Consider the following 19,617-nt stretch of genomic DNA (forward strand, 5'->3'; position numbering starts at 1 on the left):
CAGGCACAATTTGTATTTATGGATAAATGAGTGTTGTAGCGTTTTTTCTCATTATAAGTTATTACATTATTTTTAATTTTTATTCTGCTTTGTTAAATTAATTTGAACAATAAAAAAAAAGAAACATCTGTAAACTCGTAATTTGTACATGAAAAAACTGCATGGCTGATGGTTTTTGCAATATTAGCGTGCACGCGTGATCATCAAATTTGCTTTTCGTTTGACTTTTTCATCAGTTACTACACTCTTTTAAAAGAATGCAAATGTTTACAATGCTGATATGCACACGCACTGCACAAGTGCAAATTGTTTAAAATTGAAATGAAATTTAATTTAATTTAATTTTAAACGAGGCTAAAGCTTTCAGCCATTAAAGCATTTGTTGTCCGTCACCAACAACGGCGCATTGAAATAAAAGAAACAATATTCAGTGGCAAATTTTGCACGAAAGTTTTTAAGTCTAGGAAGACGACGAAGAGGATGTAAATTGCATATCAGCTATTCGTCACTGTTTGACGAATCTCCATTGCGTATCGGCTGTTCAATTTGATTTGATCATCTGAAGCTTAAAACAGCGCTTCTTCATCGATACGTTTCCACAGCCATTTCCTATCGCTTTTGCATGGTTTTATTCAATGACTGCTCATTTCTAAAAACATCCACAATCACAAGTAGCACTGTAGTACTTGAAAACAATTTATCTATTACACTAGAAATGTTTGCACATTAGACAATATTTTCAATCAAACCATCTAATTGATGATCAAAATCAATTTTATCATTGCGCTTTTTTAAGGTATCACTTTGTGTAATGGACTGATCTGGAATCCAAAATTTTACAGGATTGTCTGGCAGTTCAATCTAAAATGATAAAATGCATTAAAAATAATGTGCTATATATTATGTTCAACTAAAATAATTCACCTTGGATAAGTCCTGAGGAGTTGGCAAAGAGGTTGTGGATGAAATTGCATGCAAAGCTCTTTCGTCATCGCTGTCACCGCGGAGAGTGCAACTTTTTTCATCTGTATCAGTAGCATTACTGCCGCCTGCTTCACTAGAACCGTCTGCCATTTTTTTGCTACTTTCTTCCAAATGTTTCATAAGTACAGCAACCACAACATTGACAAGCACAAACTACAGAGATAATAGGTTTTCTTTTTTTAATCTTATTTATATGCGCCACGATATTTGTTCAATGCTTTTCGGAACTAAAAATACCATACCTGTGCCATTAGTACAAATACGACAAAGTAAACAGGCGCAATTATGGCGGATACACAGCAATTGGAAGTACAGTTGTCTGAATTATCGCAGTCATCGCGTAGAGTATCCTGAAATTATATGAAAAATTTAAAAGTGAAAACTTTATTGTAGCAGTGAATAACGATACTTTCATGATTCCATTCCAATTGTCACCAGTGGCAATTCGAAATAAAGTTAGAAAAGCCATGCCAAAATTTTTAAAATGGGCATGTTCACCCAAACCATCGCATGGATGTTCATCAGAGCATTCTAAATGAAATATTTGAAAACATTTGCACTGACACACACACACTGACAAACTCATATAACTAACCCAAACGACCGAACAGTTCAACACCGAGGGCAGCAAAAATAAAAAATAACAAAAAGAAGAGAAGACCCAAATTTCCAACTTGAGGCAATGCCTGCATTACCGTATCCAACAATGATCGGATTCCTTTGGCCATTTTTAAAAGTTTCAAAACTCGCGCAATTCGCAACATGCGCATTACTCGCATGATTGTTGGATTAATTGGCAATATATTCGATTCCATTTCTTCAAGTACAATTCCACCAATAGACAGCAAAACAATAATGACATCCAACTGATTCCACCTAAAGTATACAGATAAAAATTACTACAATATTCAACATTATTGCAGTTAATTAATCAATTAAAACGGTAGATTCTAAGCAGTGTAAAAATCAATCAGTAATTTTTTAGATGCATATTAAAATTTACCTGTCTTTAAGATATCGAGGAATGCTCAAAGCGAAAACTTTCAGTATTGCTTCTAAAGTGAATATAGCCGTGAAAAAATAATTGAACACCTTCAGCGCGTAAGTCAATTCTGGTGGCATCATGTGGAATTCCATTGCCATGGTAATCACATTTACACCAATAACCGCAGATATTGCCAGATCGAAATATTTGCTTGTAACAATACCGTGTAAATACATTCGAACTGGTCCATAATGATACCAATACGGAAGCTTTTTGGAACGCTTGATAAGCAACTGCTGGCGACTGAGTTGTTTCTGCAACCGTTTGCGCATTTTCTTTTCACGTTCTTTTTCTTTCATCTCCTTTTCTAAAGCTTCTTTACAACGATGGAAGTTTTCAACCACTACACCAACAAACATGTTCAACACAAAGAAACCAACAAGCAATAAAAAGCTGATAAAATACAACATTCGCCACTCAAAATAATTAACAACTGGCTGAAATGGATAAAAAATTATTAGTGAATGATAAAATAAATGCTAAATAATTATTTAGAAAGCGATCAAGTATAAGCATGGGATCTTTTGCCTAATAAAGCATATATATTCTCGATTGACCGCATACTTGCATATCAACGCCTACAGCATCAATTCCTTGATACATGATGCTAACCCAACCGTCTTTGCTGGAGACTACAAAAAGCGACATCAACGCCTAAAAACAATTAAATTACAATACGATAAAAATATTTAAAACTATTGTTTTTTTTTAATTTTTACCTGACCAAGATTATCGAAATTATAACGATGATTAATCCATCTGTTGTGTGGATCAGCCAAGCAATCTGTTTTGTTGATCACTTTGGCAACATTAGGACCAACACAGTGCCACATTTTTCCTTTAAATAACTGAACACCAAGAATTCCAAAAATAATAAAAAATGTGCAGCAAATTAGCACAATATTTCCAATAGGTTGTAAAGAAGATATTAACGTCTGAACGACTAGCTTCACTCCTGGAGCACGGTTGATTACTCTGAAAATAATGCATTCAATGTTGAAGTGAATAAATTATAATAGAAAAATGTTCTAATAGATTGTTTCACTGAACCCCTATCAATTAAATAAAACATAACCGAACTCCCCAAAATTACTTTTGAGCAAATTTTTACCTTAATGGTCGTAGTGCCCGCAATAGACGCAAAACTCGAACTACTGAAAATATCTTTGGTGCATGGCTTTTGACAAGCAAATCAAAAATTAGATTGCTCAAGCTGATTAATACCAATGTACCATCCATGAAATCCCAACCATTTTTAAAATATGCACCATCACCCAAAACCAGACTTTTTGCAACAACTTTAATAAACATTTCTAATGCAAAAATCACAGTAAAGATGTAGCCTGATATGTCTAAAAACAATCTTTCCTAAAATAAAAAATGTCAATATGAGTTTTTTAATCATATATATATATATATATATAATGTATTGTAATTTAAAAAACATTTCAAGCATTATAAATTTTATCCATTTCCAATTACTTACTAAACTATTCGGAGGAATACCGGGACGTTCCATTGCCAGCGTTATGCAGTTGATGCCAATAAATGTTAATATGCAAAAGTCAAACCATTTCTGCTGACTCAAATAAACGCACTGAGCACGAAATTTATTTTTTGGCATGAAAATAAAAAGTGAAGCATCCATACGAGTTTGAAACCAACTTTGTTGGAACCACTGATGAAATCTAGCCACCAGTTGCGCTTTCAACTAAATGTATTTATTTCACTTACAAAAGCAAAAAAAAAGTATTAAAAATAATTATATAATTACGGATTTTTTTCTTTGTCGTAAAGCAGTATTTAATTGATTGACCTCATCGTGAATAAAAAGTGGACTGTTTTGAAGCAAAGCTTCTTTCTTCTGACCATCACCAATCAGTGACAGTCGATATCCGTGAATTTTGCAGTATGGATAGAAGATATGAGGATTTACTGACGAGTAAATCTGTTGAGATAATTGAGATGACACTTTTCGTGGTGAAAATTCTACTTCACTTTGCATCATTACGCTGCCGTTGCACTGATTGTTTGTAGACGCATCAGTACTCATGCTTACAGGTTCTTGTTGTGACGATTCAAGACTAAATCATTACACATATTCATTCATTCATTCATTCATTCATATGAATAATTATTCTTAGCAGTTGCAATTAGAAATCATTATAGAAAAAAGAATAACTAAAGCTAAAAACTTTAAATATCTGTAAATGAATTTATTTTTTGGAGAAAAAACGAAAAAATGCTCTATAATCAAGGTATCAGTAATAATTTAAATCATGAAATTTGTGATTATCTGATGCCTCTGAGCAATATGCAAACCTTTTGTAACTTGATGTTGCGACACTTTCAGTGTTTGTATTAACGCAAGAATAGAAGGTGGTTGTGCTAGACGATGATGACCAGTGACGTCGAAGACAGCTTCCACTTTTTGTATTTGGGATGTCCAAGTATGTTATCGACTGCTGGCCAGTAAGCTTTCTTTTAGTCTGTCCGTCACGATGAGAACCAGCCTTGTAAAGTGGATGAGATTTTACAGAAATTGTCGAATTGCTCTGCAAATGCTTTTACGTTACTTAATTAGGAAAATCTATCGAATTTGCATACCATTGCATTTGAATTTGGTAAATAAAGTGAATTTCCATTGCTGTGATCGTTATTTTGATCAAATTTAGAGCCAGACTTTCGGCAGTTTCTAGCAGAAGGAGAACTCAGGACGGGACTACCAACTGGAGTTGGTAACGTCTGAATTATAGGAGGCGGAGCGTTCACTAACTCTGATCCAGAAACGTAAACGGGCATTATAGGCAACGAAAGTAAACGATCTAAAGCAAATATCAGAAAGCATTAAAACATTTGACAGCCAATCTTATGATCTTATCTATTAGCATTATCACTTGGCTAAAAAGATTAACAAATAAACTCTGAGATGAATTAACTCTGGTTAACAGTTAATAAAATATATAAAACCTCTACTTCGGCTGGACAAAAGAGTTGCAGTCGCAACACCAGCGGCGCAGGTGCATGTAATTGCTGATTTCTCTCCTTTTTCATTTCCACTTTTGTACACTTCAAACATATTTTCCTTGGCTTTCGTGGAAGGATCAATTTCAGTTTTATCAATTTCTTCTTGCATCAATCGCCGCTCTTCCTTAAATGTAGACTTTCTATGTAAATGTACTAATCTTAAAACTGAATAGATGGATGACATTAAGAAATATTAAGAAACAAAATTATTCTACTAAACCCAACCTTCAAAATAACAATAAACCTTAATTAGTCAACTACAGAACTTTCGCAAGTTTTTCAAGTTGTTAAATAAAATTTGAATAATTATTTAATAAAGCAATCATTGTATTATAAATGTTTTAATAAAATGAAGCCAAATGGAAAATACTCACCGCCTTGCTTTCTTGAAATCCTTCAACCAGGATAGCAACAAGTAAATTGAACAAAACATAGTTTCCAAATGTCATGAGTGCTATAAAGTAAAGGGCAGACCAAGGCGACGTTTGTGCCATGCCGTTGAAAAGTACAACATTCCAGTCTTCTTGTGTCAAAATCTATTTTAAACAAAAATGTGCAAAAGCGTCATAGTTAGTCATGCATGGAAAATGCATTTAAAAGTGATTTAACCGAAACAAGCTTTGGTGCATAAAATAGATAAATTCACGGGTGATTTAGTTTAGTTCAGTTCAATCTTTTTCGATACGCCAAAACACGCACGCAAACAAAAATTCTAAAAGTGATTCAATCTAACACTTCTATTGCTTACATTGCACTGTGATGTAATTGACTGAAGTAAAGAAAAAATTGAGAAAATAAGCATCTGAAGATGCTCCAAAATGTCATAATGTAAAAATGCAGAAAAATATTGAGACAGAGTAAGAGAGTCCTGAAACCGCTTACCTGAAACACTGTGAAGGCTGCATTGATAATGGTATCGAAGTTACGACGAGGGCATTTGCAGGCTGGAATCTTGGATTTACAATGACATGGTGTACCATCAGGCATCTGGCAGAAACGCCCGGCAAACAATTCCATTCCCAACAGACTGAATTTAAACAACACACAAGTGCTGAATAACGTATGGAGGCCATTTTGAAATTTTTTTAATTACACAATATCCATTTTTATTATTTGCTTTGAAAGAAAAATATACACACTACTTTGACACCAGAAATTTTATATTGCCTTTATTCTAAATCTAATATATGCAATGGTGCTTCATTCCACAACATCTGTGAACTGTGAAGCATTCCGCAAATAATACGATAATGTACAACATGAACATCATACAGATAAAAAATAGCTAATTTTAAAGTTCTCCATTAATCATGAAACATATTAGAGCCACATTCAATAATTAACCTTATGCAAAACTATACAGATTCTTCAAAGTAAATGGAAAAAAGCATCCAATGTAACACATATTAAAAAATAGTGCAAACCAAAAGTAATAAATGAAGATTTATGAAACATGGATAATGCCTACTGTAGTCAAAACTTGCACCTCCTCTTTAACATTATTCCAACAGTAGAAGATTAAATTTTATTGTAAAAGCACAGAATTTTAAAAACTGCCTTCAAAATTTTGACTATTTGATTACTATTACAACAGATTGTTTTTACCATGAATAATTTTGCTTGAACTTTACAAGCTAACTGTAAAAGTTACCGGAGGAGCATCTCTTGTTGAAAATGCAATTGTTCAATAAATAAGTTTTAAGAACAATTGAGTAACAAAACCAAAATTATGAACTGCTAAGTTATGATTGGTAGAGTTTTGAAATCAACAGCAATATTGGTTGGTACACGGGTGTTTTCCTACTCATCCTTGTAACTATTTACATAAATAAATGCAAAAGAAGAATTATAGAAAAAGCAATCTACAAAATAGTATTTTAAGCAACGCGTTTTGGCGTATCGATTGAATGAGAGGAAGCTGAACTTCAGATTAATTGAAAATTAGCCTAACTTCAAGATGCACATTGCTCATTTGTATTTTGCTAACCTGAAAGACGGTCAGCGTTGCCCAAAACAACGAGTCGAAGTTTTTACGGTCGCACGATTTCACAAGCTCTCCGTCGGCAGTCATTTCTTGCTTGCAAAATTTGCAGCCAAAGAGATTCATCCCCAGAATGCTACAAAACCAAATAAACAAAATAAACTTACAAACTTATGCACTGATTTCAAAATATGAAAATATTATCTAATAAAATTTTCAAGATCTACTACAAAAAATAATCACATATTTGTCGAAGAGCTGGTATTTTAATAATGGACATTTCCAATGGTAAAGCATAGCATAAATATTTACAAAGACTTTTCGAAACTGGATATGAGCAAAATATCATCAGTATTAACCTCTAAAAATGATCGTCTCATAACAAAATATTTTTTGATTAACACTTCACTTCTAACTGTTGAAGTTTTTTCTGCTTATATTGAAGAAATCATAGTTTACGATGTACCTTAAAAGATAACTCAAATGATCAGCATAAATAATGCTTTAACCTAAAACTGTTCTCATTTTGAAACTTTAAAATGCATATTGTTATAATGATTGAATTAGTATTTTCCAAAAATGACACTGCGTTTGTTTATGGATGAAAATCAAATGTATAATAATAAAATTCACTGCTCATTGTGACTACCGGTAACAATGGTCATGCAGCTATTTTATTTGTTAAACTCATCTCAAGTTATTCATTTGCATACTAGCAACTTTCAATATATAAGAGTGAAGACTTCTAGTAGTGTATGTGCCCATATCATTTTGGAAGTTATCCAAACGTCCTAATGCTGTGGAATCTGCTAAATCGATATATTTATTCATTATCACTTCTTTACTTTTGACAGGATCAATTATTCATTCTTTATGCCTTATGAACAAGCTTCGTCTATTAATTTTCAGCAAAGTTATGTTTGATTAGTTAGCAAAGTCCAATTTTACGTCTGAAATTTTACGTGCGGCTTGAACCAATTTAAAAATTATGCAAGAAAATATTCAACATTTTGTCTATTTATAATCGAAAATTTCAACATCACTATGAATTATATACCTGCAGAACGAGAGTCACTGATAACATTTTACCTACACTTTTTAAAAGTGATGCAATGGAAAACTTTATGACAAGGTGAAAATTTTTTTCATTTTAAATTTCGTCAGAAATTCTTTAAAATAACAGCCAAAAAAACAACCAGCAACAGCAGCAGAAAGCAGATAGATATACAAGCAAGCATAGCACGTAAAACAAATTAATTAATTGTTCGTCAAGAATAAAACGGTAATGAAAATGCTTTTACACGTAACAGAACACAGGAAGCTACATTAAATTGGTATGAAAAGCGATAACGCATACTAAATTAAAATAAATTTTTAAACAAATAAAAATCTTGTAAAAAGCGGTCAAGTCAATGCAGTTAATGAAAATGCATGTATACTATTTTTCAACTTTTATCAAAACAAGCATACAGCATGAATTATCATACAAGCACCAACTACAAAGACAAAAGGCAATGTAGAACTATAACTGCTTACAACACTATACAATGGTAACATTGAAAAATGGCAAAGTCAATTTATTTTAATAAAGCAACTAATATCTAATAGGCAAATAGTATAACGCTTTCCGACTTACCTGAAGATGAATATAAACAAACAAAGCAAGCCAAAGAATACAGTAACGTTGTCCATTGTGCGTAGCATGACAACGAGCTGGTAGCGCAGAGCTGGCATAAAACGAACCAACTTTAATATACGAAGAAGTCGAAACGTCCTTAAAACGGAAAGGCCACCGTTGCCACCTTGTAAGAGCTCCATAATGCTTAAAAGAAAAGAAACTTGTATTTATTTCTGATAGATTTCATTTGGGTCAATAATGTAAATTTCAAAGTATTTTCAAAGATTTCATTTAAAAAAGAATTATTTTAAAAACATAAATTATTCAATTTTAACAAAAAATTGACCAGATATTTTTGGTGCATAAACAAAACTAGATGCAAATTCATGTTGCTACCCTGATAAATAAATATGCATACTTTATTCAAATATATTTTACACGGCTTACTATTATTATTATCATTATTATTATGCATGTGTAAAAATAATTAATAGAATGATTATGTAATAGAACAATAATTTATCGGAAAAATTTGCTCATCAAACATTTGCTGATCAGAGAATTTAGAGTTTTCCATTTTCCATTATTGCAATTAAAGGGAGTTGGCATAATTTACAATAACGTGTCAGATAGTGGCAGTTGAATTTCATGAAAAAGGATAATTTTTGTTGTATAATTTTATAAAATAATATAATTTTACAAATCAATTGTAAAATGTGAACAGTAAATTGTTTACATACCTGAGTATTACTATACCCCCGTCAAAAAGGTTGAAACCGTTGCTGACATAAGTAAATGGTCCATCTGCGATTATTTTTAATGCCATTTCTATCGAAAATAAAGCCGTAAAAAATACATTGCTATATTCAAGGATAATAGTCAATTCTTCAGGCTGATTGTGATATTCGACACCCATACTGAGCGTGTTGATTAATATTGCAACCAAAATACCACGAGTGAAGTGATCACTGTCGACGAAACGTTTTATACAGACTTTCAGAAATGCAAAACACCTGACTAAAAGATCAGATGATGAATTTTGGCGTTTGTTACGCAAATGCAATTGATCAGTACGAAATCGAACTCGATCATGGTCCAACTCGCTGTCCATGTCTGTGTATGGTTTCCTGAGTTCAAGATCCATTTCATCTCTGTTGGAACTTTCGTCATCCAAATAAAGAGCTGTTTGCTCGTCTTCGCTGTCCAGTGATAAACTGTTGGATGAAGTGCTAGCTTCACGGTGGATTCTGAGTCGGATACCGGTGACACTTGGCCGACATACTGGAGCTGATTCCGTATAATTGAGCGCAAATCGTGGGTCATATCTTTTTGAACTGGCCAGCCGATGGTGCTTTATCTTTCGTCCATTTCTGTTAATATCTGCAGAGCCAGCACTTGTTCTAGCGGAACGCACAAGTCGGCTTCTGCGATGAGATGAATAGCGTCTTGCTGGGGAGTAAGGCAAATAATCCGCTGTTGGTATTGTTAAACCCGAATCTTCTAGTGTGGAATAATAGCTGACCGACGAGCCCCTGGAATGCAATCCAGTAGGACTGTTGCATGGAATGGTAAGCGAATCGCCACGTGGTGAATTATACGTGAAACGCTTTGGAACAAGACAAATTTGACTAGGATCTGCTTCTTGACTGATTGCAGGCTTTGGACTGTTGGTGATTAAGTGTGGAGATGGAATTTCTGCAACGTTTGCACGTCGTTTTTTCCACTCTCTGTAATATCGAATAGCTTTCCTCTTTGCCCTTCTTCCCAAATGAGCAATATATTTTACAATAGCACGATAAACACCATCGCTATCTGACTGTTGATCAATTGTCGCTGAAAATAAAGAAAGATAGGAAAAAATTCTTTGCAACAAAATTTGCACCACTTCATTTATAAATAAATATATGCTTTAAAATAGAATGTACTCTCATTAAATAAGTAAACATTCAATTTTTTCAGTAGTCTAATTATTGCGATTTTTTGAATTGAAATATTTTTATTGTAGAAAAACCTCACTCTCTTTTTTTGAAAATTTAAGTGAAACATGTGAAAGCGTTTCTAGTGAAATATGTAGAAAAAAAAATAAATGTTGCATTTTTCGTGCATTGATATTGTTAATAAATCGGTAATTTTAATGATCAAAATTAATATCATTTATAATAATAAAACAGAATACAAATCATATAAACTTACTAAGCGTGCTTGTTGACGGATAACGAGCACGTTCAGCAAGCATGCGCTCTGTTTCACGTCGCTTTGTATCGGCAAACTGCGTTGCAATCACAACGAGGCACAGGTTGATCATAAAAAAAGCACCGATCTAAATTCAGTGCAGATATAAGTTTATAATATTAAAATGTGCAAAAAATTGAAATCCAAAACTTCACTGAAAACGTGAATATTTAAAAAATAACTTTAACAATTGCATTAATCAGTGCAGGAGAAATTGGTGAAAAAAGACATTTTGCATTATTGATTCAAATTCTCAAAAGTAATTTTAGAAAATTTCACAACAAAACAATATCATATGCATGTAGAGCAGTTAGAGCAGTGTAAAATTCACTATTATGCATAGCGAGAATAACACTATTATGTATAATGTATACTGGAGTAACGTCAGTCGCTAGCTTTGCCATTTACGAGAAGCAAATGAAAAGAACAATTATTACGAAAAAAGAATTCAAAAAAATTATTTCAAAATCTCTCAAGAGCTATTATAAAAATAAATGCACTTGCACATTTGTGACAGAGAATTCAAACGTAACGTTCAAATGTCCAAACAGTTTCTGCATTATTAATATTATTGCACAATAATTTTACAGCTTCTTGAAAAGCAATATCTCATTCATAACACATTTTAATGATAAAGTAGAAAAATATTTGAAATTTTTACACCACTCATTGTGAGTAATGTAAAAAAATAGCAAAGCATTCTTCAATTCGTTAACTGCAGCAAAAAGTGGAAAAGTATTTCAAAGATATACTATTTTTGAGTTCATCAACAAAATGCGCAACTTTGTAATAGTAGATTTAAATGAATAAATATTAAAAAAAGTTTAAAATGTAATTGTTATTTTGCACGACTAAATTACATTCCAGAATAAAGGAAAAAATTTGAAATGATGAATTACAGTTTTTGAATTGCCAGCTGGTAACGCAGAATATCGAATGCTTTACAAAAAAAGAACAATTTCTTTAGCTGTTGAAGTATTTTATTGCGAAGTGTTTAAAATCTGCTGACTTGCTGACAACTGCCGTTTATTTAAATTTATTAAATTCATGCAAATCTAAAAATATGCAGCCCCCAATGCACCACAACACAAAGACACGATGATTGAGCATCACAATTGCACGTTCAACTAAAACATGACTTGATGACACTCCAAGCAGCATTACTTAAAGTATATATTCTGTTTTTATTGTTTAACAAAAAATAGACTAAACTATTATTAATATTATTATCAATAAATTTATGTGCAATGTTATATATTAGTAGAAGGATAACGTGGTCATTTTTAATTAAAAATAAAATTTCAAGATGAGAATTTTCAACAACAACAACAACAACAACAAGCAATCAGACGTCACAGGCAAATGAAAAAATTCATTTCCCAAAAAACGGACATCTTTCAATATACAATGTGTAGTGTTTTAAGAGAATCTGAATTTTTCGCTCAAATGCATCCGTGTATACAAACAGTCTACCAATGTATCTTTAGTCTATCAATGTCATTCAGTATATCTATTTGACGTCATGTGTTTTTTTATTCAATTAGCAGCTACAAGGATGGCTTAAGAGAAATTAAAGTATTTTGGGGTTGAATTTGAATCAAAGTCATTCTCCATTTGTAAAGCAAACATAATTAGAATTTTGTAGTTGACTCAACATGCAAATGATTGACAAAAAGCATTGCTGACAACACTTCATGCAAGGAATAGCACAGGGAAGTTGTTTGACAAAGTCTAAAATTGGAAAGACAGCCAAAGCAATTCAACTTTCATTGATTTTGTCAGGGATCGATTGGCAATTTATTATTGGCAAGCAAGCTAGCGTCCGGTCAAATTTGAAAGGGTGCGACAAAATTAAAGTCGACATTAAAAGAGCTTTAATCGAAGCCAGAATGCAACTTTACAATTCTGTTATAGCACAGTCTAGTACTTGGAGTTGATGCACTTTATTTAAATATTTCAACTTTTCGAGCATTTTGAAAAACCCTCTTGCACATAAGCAACAAATTCGACACTTAAACACTGTTTATTAAATCATGCACCGTGATCACTTTAGTCGGTGAACATCGGCATTTTGAAAAGTAACAAATGCATTGAAATAATTCTAAGTTGGAAACTTTTGAAATTTTTCACTTTAAAGAATTGGAGGAAGAAAAGAGATTTCATGATTCGATATTGAAAAAAACTGAAAGCCCAATATACACACTTTACTTAACTTGGCTTCATGCTTCATACTTGGCAGTTTGAAAAATTCTTTTAACAATCACATTCAAAAATATTCTTGAAATAAGTCGTATTTTAAATTATTTCCTTCATCATCTGATAAATATTATCACTGTGATGCTTAGTTTCATTCCAAAATTAGCAATCTTAACCTTATCAACTAAAATATTCAAACAGCTCTGAAAATAATATCAAGTAATGCTTGAAAACCAAGAAAATGCTAAAATGACAAACTTCAAATAAATTTTTACTTAAATTTATCTGAATTGACTGATTATGAATGCAGCTCACTAAATTTGAAATTTCTACTTTGAAATTCCATTCATTTGCTCCAGTGTTAACATTGTTAATTACAACGATAATTTTTACATTTACTGAAAGCATAAAACAAACAAATTAACATTCTTCTACAAATTTTCAAATATTTTATGAAGCATTACATGTATAATCAGAAAATCAAATTCTTATTTGTATAAATAGGGAGCACGTAAAATTCTGCCCTTAAACATTAAAAATGATGATCACTTTTAAAAACCAGGAAACCAAAGCAAAATCAAAATAACTCATCACTTACTACAATGAGCAAAACAAAGTAAATCCAATCCCAAAACGAATGCGCATCTTGCACATAATACATAATATCAGACCAGCCTTCCAGACTGATCACAAGGTAGATGGACACCCAAGCAAAGCCAATGTTGTCAAAACTGACTGATCCCTGAAATGGATTGTGCGATGTGGGTCCACATTTTGTATAATACTGATTCCAGTTTATGCAAGAGCTGTTACTAAGAGTGTAATTGCCAGCGTGCCACTGGTCAATGGTCAAATTACAACTAAATAAAAAATACTTCTATTTCAAATGATCAGAAATGGAAAAACTTTTCTATTCACTCACATGTGACCGTTGTATGTGGAAGGCTGAAGATTGTTGCAGGAATGCATGCCATTATCTTTTTCAAGACTGCAAATGTATTCCATGCTTGTCTCGTCAGGCATATAATACCGCACAAGACCCATTAATTCCAGAGAAGAGCTACAATATGAAAGACTGACAGTTAATTAATTATTTAATCTTTTTACAAAAAAGTATTTCACAATAAATACTCATTGCTGGAAGGCAGGTCCAGCAAGCAGCGATTGCGAAGTAAACCAGCCCAAAGTTGCACACCAATAATTCCAAAAATGAAGAAAACAAAAAAACATAGCAGCAAAACGTTCCCTAGCATTGGCAGAGTATCCAACAAAAGATTGACCAGTATGCGCATGCCTAGAATTCGATAGTTGAAAAATATTGCAAATGATAATAAATTCAGTGCAATAAGGCAAACTTGGAATGCGATTTATCGCCCTCAAAGGACGAAGCACCCGGACTGTCCTGATTGCCGTCAGATTTATATCGCCCATTCTTTCTTTGAAAATGTATTCAGCACAACTGAAACAAAAATTCATTCAAATAAACAATTATTTCCGCTTAGTTTTTATATAATTTCCCTTTTTTCTACATTGTCGTAAAATGCATTTATGTATAAATATGAAAGAGATATGTTTAATTTTGAAAATAAATTTTTTACATAAAATTTGCAAGCAATTAATTATTGCTTAGCAAAAAATTGCCGCACTGAAAATAATGATTATGAGAAGGATCATCAAAAACCATAATTCTGCATGGACTTACATTTGTTTCTTTAATAATAATAATTATGTACTAGTATTTTTCAACAAAAATTTCGTTTTCTTACCCAGCAATAACAATGAAAAAATCCAAACGGTTCCAAGTATCTGACATATAGGTATCTGGACCGTAGAAGCCCATTGCAATTATTTTTATTATCTGAAAAACATTTTGACAGTATATAAATACCAAAAAAATATTTTGAAATCTTGAACATCATTAACGCTTCTAATGATTTCTTTTTTAAATTTCTTGTTTATACCCTTCTGCTTACATAAAACAGCAAGCATATTTTAATTAAATCTACAAGAGCCGCGCATTCTAAAGCGCCAGGAAAGAATGATCAAATACAAATAATGAAACCTCATTTACAAACAACTTCTTTTAAATGTTCAGGTAACACAAAGAGTATTAATAAAAAAAAGCAAATAACATAAAATTCGCAATAATTGAAAAGGTGAAGGGAAGAAGTGCCTCTTTCTACTGTGTGAAGTAAACTGTCAAACAACCGGATATTTGGAAACTAGCTTCACGAGGAAAAGTATTCAATGAAGCACCGGAAAGTCTGTGAACAATGCATCAATTTTGCTATGTATATATATTTTTTTTTCTTATCACATGCAGGACAAGTTCGTGCAACTTCAATACATTTCATTATTCAAATGTATTTCAATCTTGAAACGTTGGCAAATTTTCAAAATGTAACATGAAATTAGACATAAACAAGTGCTAGTTAAATATCCCAGTTTGAATTGAAAATTAAGCAAACTAATCTGAAATTTTGCTAACATAAAATGAAAATAATTCAACTGCTTACCATTTCAACAGCAAAAAAGGCAAATACTAGATGATCGATCACGCTGAGCGTGATGCACCGGGTGGTGTTGCAGACCGCAAGTTCCATGTCTTCGTCGCATGGCTTGTACATTCCAAGGGTAACGCAGTTGATCAGTATCACCATCATACTAATCTTTTCGAACCACGTAAAATTAACCGTTAAGGAAATTATTTGCAAGTCGAATTTTGCAACGATCGATTAAAATTGTATTTAACCAACAATCTCAAAATTTACCTATATCTATTCAAACCCACCGTAGAATTTATTAAATTACTAGTACAAAATCGGATTTTAAATGAATAAAACTATTTGAAGTTAAAAGTTTGAATAATTTAAGAATAATTAAAATCAGAAACAATTTTAAAAAAAGAAAATAAATAAAATATCAAATGAAAGGATATGAATTGTTGACAATGCGCAAACACCAGTATCGAATTGGTGTCCGCTGATCCAAGCATCGCAACGCTGTGGTCACATAGGCGGGATAAGGCACATCTTCGACATCGTCGATATGTTGAATATGGTCATTGCTGTGCTCTGGGGCATCCGATGTTGCTGTAGATGCGGAACGCTTTCTGCCAAAGTCGACGTTCTGTCCAGGTGGAGATGATTCACCAAATTTGCCGGTTGGACTTGGGGGAGCTGCGACCGATGAACGAGATTTACGTCGAATCGAAGCTCGGCTTACCCTGGACAAAGAACGAAACGAACGAAGCTCAGCCGGAAGTGGCCCTTCCCACATTTTCAACTCTTTAACCAAAGCTCAACGCCAACGACTGCGAGGATGATGCATTATCGAGTCTTGGAACGACGCTCATATCCGGCCAGCATTGAAAGATGCTTTAGTGCACTAATTTGACGGCCACCTTTACACTCCAGAAGCGACTTCAGCCCGTCCGCTTGTTTGCCGGCTTGTTCTGGAGTTTTAAGCAGCTGCTCTCGACGACCAGTTGACGGACGGCACCCTGACGACAGACAATTAATTCAATAAGATTTTGCCAACTGAAAAGATAGTCGTGCAATGAACTGGCCACATGGCTGCCTGCTAGCTAGCTAGCTAGCTAGCTGGCTGGCTGGCTGGTTCACCCTAGCTGAGTGGCTGATTTTCATCAGCCAACCACAATCATTTTCGGTGTGTTGAAAATGGAAATGAGAAAAAAAAACGTAGCGCCACACTGACTTGAACAACTGAACGTAAAAAATGCTTGTGTGTTTGTTTCTCTTATTGCTCTACTGATCGACCGGCTATTGGTGTAGCCAGGTTGAGATTAGCGGGTCCTAGAAGCTTTAGGAAAATTTCTGAAAACTGAACTGAATCGATCAAATCTGGATAGGAGGATAAACATGACTGACATTCGACTGTGACCGCCAACATTTCGACTCTTAATTCGAATAATTGACGCAATTGCCGTTGTCCACTGCGGTTGTGTAATTGATGCCCGTTGACGTAGAGATGCCAACGCCGTGCCAGCTCTGCTTATCAATATAACTTGTACATACTTGGCTAACATGATTCATGCTGATTTTCACTACAACTCAACTGACCCTAGTGAGTGAAAAGCTGAAGCTTGATTGCTAGTTGCATTAGTTGAAAAAGAGCTGACGCTAATTAGATCTCCAAGGACCGACTGGCTGGCTGAACAGTCGAGGAAGTCACTCTTGCAATGCTATGAAAGCTATGAACGGCAACTTGTGCAATTTGCTCTGTAGACGTGCATTGTTTTTCTTCATTACAAAGGTGAAAATGCTGGCATTTTTATCTGATCTGAATATTTGCCCAAATCTTGAAATTTACAACCTCTTCTCAACGCTCTCTTCCCATTGAAAAGAAGTATCAATGCATACACATATGACTATATTCATATGAAAATCCATCCATCTACTTTCTCAATTTGATAAATTATCTCAACTTATAATCTTTTTCTTTGAACAATTTTTGCATTCAAATTATATGCCAAAGTGTAGTTGGATTTTAAATTTTACACACGCTTCGCTTACTTAGATAAATAAAAACTAGACAGAAAATTTCTCACTTCCCGTCATTTAAATGAAAATATTAGCTAGTTGAAGTAACAAGCCATTCTCGTGCGCAATATTAAAGCAGTCTGTTTAATAACCTGCTGAAATTGAAAATAAACAAACAAATTACATATTAAATAATTTCCAAATTGCACAATGATAAATCATTTTCATCAAAACAATTGAAATAAGTTGCGAAATATTTTGAAATGGACCATTTCAAAGTGAAGTCAAATCAAAAAATCAGAGCTGTGAATGGATTATTTTAATTTCTCTAAAATGCATAATTTTTTGTACTTAAATTTTTATTATTTCAGTTGTAAAATATGAAATAAATAGAATATAATATATCTATCACATGATGATCAAAAAAGTTTCTACTGCCACTTAGTATTCATTTTCAGTAAAGTAAATTTACATTCATAATATGATGTGATTTCTTTTCAATAAAATAAAATAAATAATGTTGCTAAAAGTTGCTAAATTAAAAATTTTTTCATCTTGATATTTATGCAAAATAAAGTAAATATTTTAAAAGCATTTAATAATGATTGCAAACTATACTGCAAATTATGAAAATTAATTTATTAAATGCAGCTGCTTTTTGCTGCATAGAAATATGTAAATTGAAATAGAAGATACAGATACGGCAATTATTGGAATGCAAATGTATGTTCATCAGTATTTTACTTTTGAAAAAGTAGCAATGTAGCAATGATTTTTACATTTTTCTTATTTTTAATTGATAAAAAAAGAATACTAAATAAGCATGAAATATTATTTCTTAGAATGTCAATGAATTTTCCAATTACTACAAAACAGCACTATTTAGAAGATATGTGAAATAATTTAATACTAAGTAATTTGAATTTTTCAATAAAAAAATTTATACAACTGCACATGATAAAATTGCTTGTATATTCCAATAACATCACTGATGTGTAGCATTGTTGTTAGAAATGATGTAAAAATTGTTGTCGTACGAAAGATATTTATTTGTTAAAGAATTTATGCTGTTGGCTTGCCTATAAAGAATGAGTAAGGAAGGCAATGGGCAGTCCGTTTTCCCATATGAATTTGAAAATCTTTTCCGCTGCAATAAATAAATCAGTTTGTTTTTAAGCTTATTTTCCGTCTGAAAATGAGCCCGAGTAATTCACTTTGAAAATATTTTGACATTAATATTGGATTTTGATAGCTTAAACATTGTATAATCATAATTTTACACAATTCGTCATAACTCGGTTATCTTGCTTGTTATCTAGAACAAATAATATATTTTTGCAATATTCGACTATAATCATGTGCTGAAAATTTTGCAGTGATACTTGCAATGAATTTAAATCAAATTATATGCAAACCATAGTAAATTCTGAGTAATGTTCTGTGTAAAAAATTAAAAAATCAATTTCAAAAAAAGAATGCATTCAACCTCTGCTGAATAGAATTTTACATTTGAAAGGAGATTCACTTTTTTCAACGTGAACATCATGCTTTCTTCAAACTTATCAACTGGGATTAATTGTAAAACTGCTGGCTACGCCTGCAACTTTTGAGATGCCTATTTGTGTGAAACACTTTTCGCACTTTTCGCCAAGGAATCATAAGATGAAAAGAAGCATAAGATAATAAATGTAGCGTCAATTGGTTGACATAACTAAGAAGCGAGCAGTAAAATAGCCTGTCAAGCAGAAGATTCAGTATTCGTAAGCAAAGACGACAAAGCTGAAATATTTGTGTTGAAGCTGCAAAGCAAAAAATATAGAATAATAATAATATTGAAAACAATGCGTCAATTTTGATTCCACGTCATCGGCAAGAATGATTTTAATAAATCAATTAACTATCACGATTTGTACAGGTGCCGCTCGTTGTGGGCTTGTGCTTGTCTGACGTTAATGGATTGTCTGAGCTAGAATTTAGAAAAGGATCATGTCTGAGATTATGTAAGACCCCACTATCGAAGGTGCTTTCGCTT

General features: G+C 32.7%; 4 protein-coding genes across 4 annotated transcripts; all 4 read right to left on the reverse strand.

Moving 5' to 3' along the window:
* Positions 1-726: 726 nt before the first annotated feature.
* Tsp_06495 (transporter, cation channel family) lies at positions 727-10,960 on the reverse strand. The gene is made up of 19 exons (XM_003378558.1): positions 10,849-10,960; positions 9,396-10,488; positions 8,674-8,859; positions 5,939-6,083; positions 5,431-5,592; positions 5,000-5,180; positions 4,637-4,854; positions 4,352-4,584; positions 3,846-4,113; positions 3,516-3,626; positions 3,141-3,397; positions 2,754-3,004; positions 2,594-2,661; positions 1,988-2,466; positions 1,580-1,860; positions 1,394-1,515; positions 1,227-1,334; positions 925-1,137; positions 727-861 (listed from the first exon to the last, which is right to left on the reverse strand). The coding sequence occupies exons 1-19, from the start codon at positions 10,958-10,960 to the stop codon at positions 727-729; spliced, it is 4,623 nt and encodes a 1,540-aa protein (XP_003378606.1).
* Positions 10,961-13,276: 2,316 nt separating this feature from the next.
* Tsp_06494 (transporter, cation channel family) lies at positions 13,277-15,743 on the reverse strand. The gene is made up of 7 exons (XM_003378559.1): positions 15,627-15,743; positions 14,850-14,941; positions 14,439-14,542; positions 14,215-14,377; positions 14,006-14,143; positions 13,682-13,943; positions 13,277-13,327 (listed from the first exon to the last, which is right to left on the reverse strand). Exons 1-7 carry the CDS (start codon positions 15,741-15,743, stop codon positions 13,277-13,279), a joined length of 927 nt encoding a protein of 308 aa, XP_003378607.1.
* A 262-nt stretch (positions 15,744-16,005) lies between these two features.
* Tsp_06493 (voltage-dependent T-type calcium channel subunit alpha-1H) lies at positions 16,006-16,362 on the reverse strand. Its single transcript, XM_003378560.1, has one exon. The coding sequence runs from the start codon at positions 16,360-16,362 to the stop codon at positions 16,006-16,008; it is 357 nt and encodes a 118-aa protein (XP_003378608.1).
* A 50-nt stretch (positions 16,363-16,412) lies between these two features.
* On the reverse strand, positions 16,413-17,131 carry Tsp_06492 (conserved hypothetical protein). Its single transcript, XM_003378561.1, has 3 exons — positions 16,928-17,131; positions 16,863-16,905; positions 16,413-16,585 (listed from the first exon to the last, which is right to left on the reverse strand). Exons 1-3 carry the CDS (start codon positions 17,129-17,131, stop codon positions 16,413-16,415), a joined length of 420 nt encoding a protein of 139 aa, XP_003378609.1.
* Positions 17,132-19,617: the final 2,486 nt, after the last annotated feature.

The sequence above is a fragment of the Trichinella spiralis genome, assembly GCF_000181795.1.
Source record: "Trichinella spiralis strain ISS 195 chromosome Unknown Scfld4, whole genome shotgun sequence".
NCBI lineage: Eukaryota > Metazoa > Nematoda > Enoplea > Trichinellida > Trichinellidae > Trichinella > Trichinella spiralis.